At 46.9% G+C, this 5965-nt stretch overlaps 1 protein-coding gene across 1 annotated transcript in view; it reads right to left on the reverse strand.

Moving 5' to 3' along the window:
* Positions 1-1531: 1531 nt before the first annotated feature.
* The window catches only part of wnt4 (wingless-type MMTV integration site family, member 4), a gene marked incomplete at both ends in the record, with an annotated part of 12739 nt that continues 8305 nt past the window's right edge, over positions 1532-5965 (reverse strand). Inside the window, one exon of the mRNA XM_084317112.1 lies at positions 1532-2002. Within this exon, the coding sequence (XP_084173238.1) occupies positions 1532-2002 (471 nt within the window). The remainder of the gene's footprint in view (positions 2003-5965) is intronic.

A 5965-nucleotide genomic window follows, 5' to 3' on the forward strand; every position in this document is an offset into this window, starting at 1 on the left:
GTGTGTGTGTGTGTGTGTGTGTGTGTATGTGTGTGTGTGTGTTTATTTGTATGTGTATGTGTGTATGTGTATGTGTGTGTGTTTATGTGTATGTGTGTGTTTATGTTTTGTGTGTGTGTGTGTGATTATGTGTATGTGTGTGTTTATGTTTTGTGTGTATGTGTGTGTTTATGTGAATGTGTATGTGTGTGTGTGTTATGTGTATGTGTGTGTTTATGTGTATGTGTGTGTGTGTGTGTGTGTGTGTGTGTGTGTGTGTGTGTGTTTATGTGTATGTGTGTGTGTGTGTGTGTGTGTGTTTATGTGTATGTGTGTGTGTGTGTCTGTAGGTTAGACCTCTATGTGCGCTAGGAGAGAAAAGTGCTTCAGTCATCATCGTGCTGGTAACAGACTCCCTCTGTGTGTGTGTGTGTGTGTGTGTGTGTGTGCGTGTGTGCGTGTGCATGTGTGTGTGTGTGTGTGTGCGTGTTTGTCTCTGAGTGTGACAGGAGCAGCATCAGGGGACAATATGGCCGCTTGACATTACGAACTGGACCTCAGCAACATGGCCGTATACTCTGGGACCGCAAATAACAAGGTGTGTCTGTCTGCCTGCCCGTCTGTCTGTCTGCCCGTCTGTCCGTCCGTCCGTCTGTCTGTGTTCCTCTCGCTGAGTCCTCCTCTTCGACAGGCGAGACAGACCTTCCCTTTGACATCCAGCGCGCCTCCAAGTGAGCCCAAAAGCAGCAGCAAGGACAGAGTCCCCCCCCCCCCCCCCCACTCAACCCCCCTCCGACCCCCTCCAACCCCACCCCCCAGGGTCCAGAGTCCACTTCTCCAGAGTCCCCTCAACCCCCCCCCCCCCATCAACCCTCTCCACAACCCCACCCTGGGCGTCCACCAGAGTCCACTTCTCCTCCACCCGGTCCACCTCATCATCTCCATCACCCCTCCTTCTGGGTCCCCCCCCCCCCCCTTTCAGTCCCACTGACCCCCCCCCCTTCACTCTCGACCACATCAAATAAGTTAAACGTTAGAAAAATAAGAAAGACAAACACGGAGCGGAGAGTGAGGGACGAGGAGGCGGAAGAGAGGGAGGAATAATAATATACTCTCTGATGGAGGAAAAAATATAGAGATTTTTTGCATCTGTAGTTTTTGGTGTGTGTGTGTGTTTTTTCTTTTTTTTAAGGAAATCCCATGCATAATGTATCAATATCCTTTATGATGGCATCAAATGTACAGGACGGTCTCTGCTGCCCTCTTGTCTTCTTCAGTCCTCTGTCAGTCTGTCTGTTGCCCCCATCGACCAGTAGTTGGGTGGGTGGGTGGGTGGGTGGGTTGGGGGTAGGATGGGCTGGGGTTTCTGGGGGGTGGTCTTGAGTGAGAGAGAGAGAGAGAGAGAGAGAGAGAGGGTACACGGCCTCTCCCTCCATCTGGTCCATGCGAGCGAACGAGCAATCGGGGGGGGCTGGGGGGATCATTAGCCGATCCCCCCCCCCTCCTCAGCAGCCCCCGCCTCCCCCCCTCCTCGGAAGCCCCCCTGACCCTATCACCGGCAGGTGTGCATCTCCACCATCTTCCGGCATTGTTTGCATTTGACGTAGCAGCACCAGTGGAACTTGCAGCTGCAGCGGTCCACCACCTCCACCTCCTCCGTCAGGAAGCCCCGCCCGCAGCACATCAGCTCGCAGCCGTCGATGGCCTTGGATGTGCGGTTGCAGTGGCGCCCCGCCGTGCCCAGCATGCCCGGCGTGCGCGGGTCGTGGTCGCAGAAGTCCGGGCTGGGCTCCAGGTAGACCAGGTCCTCGTCGGTGTGGGGCTTGAACTGCGAGTTGCGCGGCACCAGCGCCTTGGTGGTGCCCACCTTGCGCTGCTCCACCTCCGTCGCCCCGTCGAACTTCTCCTTGATGACGTTGCCCACCTTGCGGAAGGGGGGCATGGCCCTCCAGCAGGTCTTCACCTCGCAGGAGCCCGACACGCCGTGGCACTTGCACTCCACGCGCATGTGGGACAGGATGGCCTGCGGGACACAGAGAGGGAGGACCTGTCAGTCACACCTCCTGTCAGTCACATGGTTACCTGTCAGTCACACCTCCTGTCAGTCACATGGTTACCTGTCAGTCACACCTCCTGTCAGTCACACGGATACCTGTCAGTCACACCTCCTGTCAGTCACACGGATACCTGTCAGTCACACCTCCTGTCAGTCACATGGTTACCTGTCAGTCACACCTCCTGTCAGTCACACGGATACCTGTCAGTCACACCTCCTGTCAGTCACATGGTTACCTGTCAGTCACACCTCCTGTCAGTCACATGGTTACCTGTCAGTCACACCTCCTGTCAGTCACATGGTTACCTGTCAGTCACACCTCCTGTCAGTCACACGGATACCTGTCAGTCACACCTCCTGTCAGTCACATGGTTACCTGTCAGTCACACCTCCTGTCAGTCACATGGTTACCTGTCAGTCACACCTCCTGTCAGTCACATGGTTACCTGTCAGTCACACCTCCTGTCAGTCACACGGATACCTGTCAGTCACACCTCCTGTCAGTCACATGGTTACCTGTCAGTCACACCTCCTGTCAGTCACATGGTTACCTGTCAGTCACACCTCCTGTCAGTCACATGGTTACCTGTCAGTCACACCTCCTGTCAGTCACATGGTTACCTGTCAGTCACACCTCCTGTCAGTCACACGGATACCTGTCAGTCACACCTCCTGTCAGTCACATGGTTACCTGTCAGTCACACCTCCTGTCAATCACATGGTTACCTGTCAGTCACACGGTTACAGACCTGTCAGTCACACGGTTACAGAGCGAGACCTGTCAGTCACACGGTTACAGAGCGAGACCTGTCAGTCACACGGTTACAGACCTGTCAGTCACACGGTTACAGAGCGAGACCTGTCAGTCACACGGTTACAGAGCGAGACCTGTCAGTCACACGGTTACAGACATGTCAGTCACACGGTTACAGACCTGTCAGTCACACGGTTACAGACCTGTCAGTCACACGGTTACAGACCTGTCAGTCACACGGTTACAGACCTGTCAGTCACACGGTTACAGACCTGTCAGTCACACGGTTACAGAGCGAGACCTGTCAGTCACACGGTTACAGAGCGAGACCTGTCAGTCACACTGAACAAAACCCTTAAAATGTCTGCATTGTACCTCACTGTTACTCATTTGACTCTGTATTGTATATATGTATATTGAACATTCCTTTAGTTACTTTTGACCTACTTCTTAAATGACTTTTTTTTTTACTTACTTTTTTTTTTTTAACTGTATGAAGCACACTCAGGGGCTCATACAGAAACAAGCATTTCATCGTAAAGTATTCTGTATTTTATTGTGACAAATAATAAACAAACTTGAACTTGAACTTGAACAAATACACACCATTTTAGCTGACGGCACCACTAAAGTACTTACAAATTACTCTATTCTCATCACTCTGCTTTTAATTGTATTACTGGTGATACCTATGTTCCTCAATGTAGGAGTTTATCAAACCTGCTCTCAGGACTGGATTACACTACATGTTCCTCAATGTAGGAGTTTATCAAACCTGCTCTCAGGACTGGATTACACTACATGTTCCTCAATGTAGGAGTTTATCAAACCTGCTCTCAGGACTGGATTACACTACATGTTCCTCAATGTAGGAGTTTATCAAACCTGCTCTCAGGACTGGATTACACTACATGTTCCTCAATGTAGGAGTTTATCAAACCTGCTCTCAGGACTGGATTACACTACATGTTCCTTAATGTAGGAGTTTATCAAACCCACTCTCAGGACTGGATCACACTACATGTTCCTCAATGTAGGAGTTCATCAAACCTGCTCTCAGGACTGGATCACACTACATGTTCCTCAATGTAGGAGTTCATCAAACCTGCTCTCAGGACTGGATTACACTACATGTTCCTCAATGTAGGATCTTATCAAACCTGCTCTCAGGACTGGATTACACTACATGTTCCTTAATGTAGGAGTTTATCAAACCTGCTCTCAGGACTGGATTACACTACATGTTCCTCAATGTAGGAGTTTATCAAACCTGCTCTCAGGACTGGATTACACTACATGTTCCTTAATGTAGGAGTTTATCAAACCCACTCTCAGGACTGGATTACACTACATGTTCCTCAATGTAGGAGTTTATCAAACCTGCTCTCAGGACTGGATTACACTACATGTTCCTCAATGTAGGATCTTATCAAACCTGCTCTCAGGACTGGATTACACTACATGTTCCTCAATGTAGGAGTTTATCAAACCTGCTCTCAGGACTGGATTACACTACATGTTCCTCAATGTAGGATCTTATCAAACCTGCTCTCAGGACTGGATTACACTACATGTTCCTCAATGTAGGAGTTTATCAAACCTGCTCTCAGGACTGGATCACACTACATGTTCCTCAATGTAGGAGTTTATCAAACCTGCTCTCAGGACTGGATTACACTACATGTTCCTCAATGTAGGAGTTTATCAAACCTGCTCTCAGGACTGGATTACACTACATGTTCCTCAATGTAGGATCTTATCAAACCTGCTCTCAGGACTGGATCACACTACATGTTCCTTAATGTAGGAGTTTATCAAACCTGCTCTCAGGACTGGATCACACTACATGTTCCTTAATGTAGGAGTTTATCAAACCTGCTCTCAGGACTGGATTACACTACATGTTCCTCAATGTAGGAGTTTATCAAACCCACTCTCAGGACTAGATTACACTACATGTTCCTCAATGTAGGAGTTTATCAAACCTGCTCTCAGGACTGGATTACACTACATGTTCCTCAATGTAGGAGTTTATAAACTACAAAGCATTTTAAATATTGACTCTGGTGACAGACATTTTAAATATTGACTCTCTGGTGACATTTTAAATATTAACTCTGGTGACAGTTTAACTATTGACTCTGGTGACACAGACATTTAAAATATTGACTCTGGTGACACAGACATTTAAAATATTGACTCTGTTGACACAGACATTTAAAATATTGACTCTCTGTTGACACAGACATTTAAAATATTGACTCTGGTGACACAGACATTTTAAATATTGACTCTCTGTTGACACAGACATTTAAAATATTGACTCTGGTGACACAGACATTTTAAATATTGACTCTCTGTTGACACAGACATTTTAAATATTGACTCTGGTGACACAGACATTTTAAATATTGACTCTCTGGTGACACAGACATTTTAAATATTGACTCTGGTGACACAGACATTTTAAATATTGACTCTCTGTTGACAATGGGACCTTTTAAATATTGACTCTGGTGACACAGACATTTTAAAATGTTCTTTTGCATCTTAATGATTTGGAATGTTTAACCAATAATAATTGTGTCTTATTGTCTGATTTATCTTTGCTTTTTTCATTGCTTTCTGCCTATTGTAATCTCTGCATTGTTGAAAACGAGGGTCCACCCTCAATAATCTCAGAGGATCTAAATTTGAATTGGCCATCTGAGGTTTCTTCTTTTTCTTATTGCTATAGGTTTCAGAGGGTTGTTCCTTATCTTGTACAGTGTTGTTTGTACAGTTGTACAGTGTCCCCCACCCACCCCTCTTACCGAACCCCCCCCCCCCACCCACCCAACTACCTCCAATGTACAGTCCCCCCCCACCCCCACCTACCCAATCCAATGTACAGTTTCTACGCCTAATGTATATACTCTTTTCTTTCTGGACTCTTTCTGTATCACAAACAGTACTGTAATTGCAAATCTGGTATGTCATAAATGTATAGATGTAGCAGTACTGTCTATCTGTATGTCATGTATGTCATATATGTTACGATGAATTGAAAATGGGGGACCCTGATGTAAACAAGACGAAAGTCTTTCTCTGGTCTGCATCCCCTTAACAATTGTATGTATTGAGCTGTACTGTACTGTACCCATTCTGCAATCTGTTAATAAAGTTTTCATTCATTC

This window comes from Notolepis coatsorum (assembly GCF_963971535.1).
Source record: "Notolepis coatsorum genome assembly, chromosome: 6".
Classification (NCBI taxonomy): Eukaryota; Metazoa; Chordata; class Actinopteri; order Aulopiformes; family Paralepididae; genus Notolepis; species Notolepis coatsorum.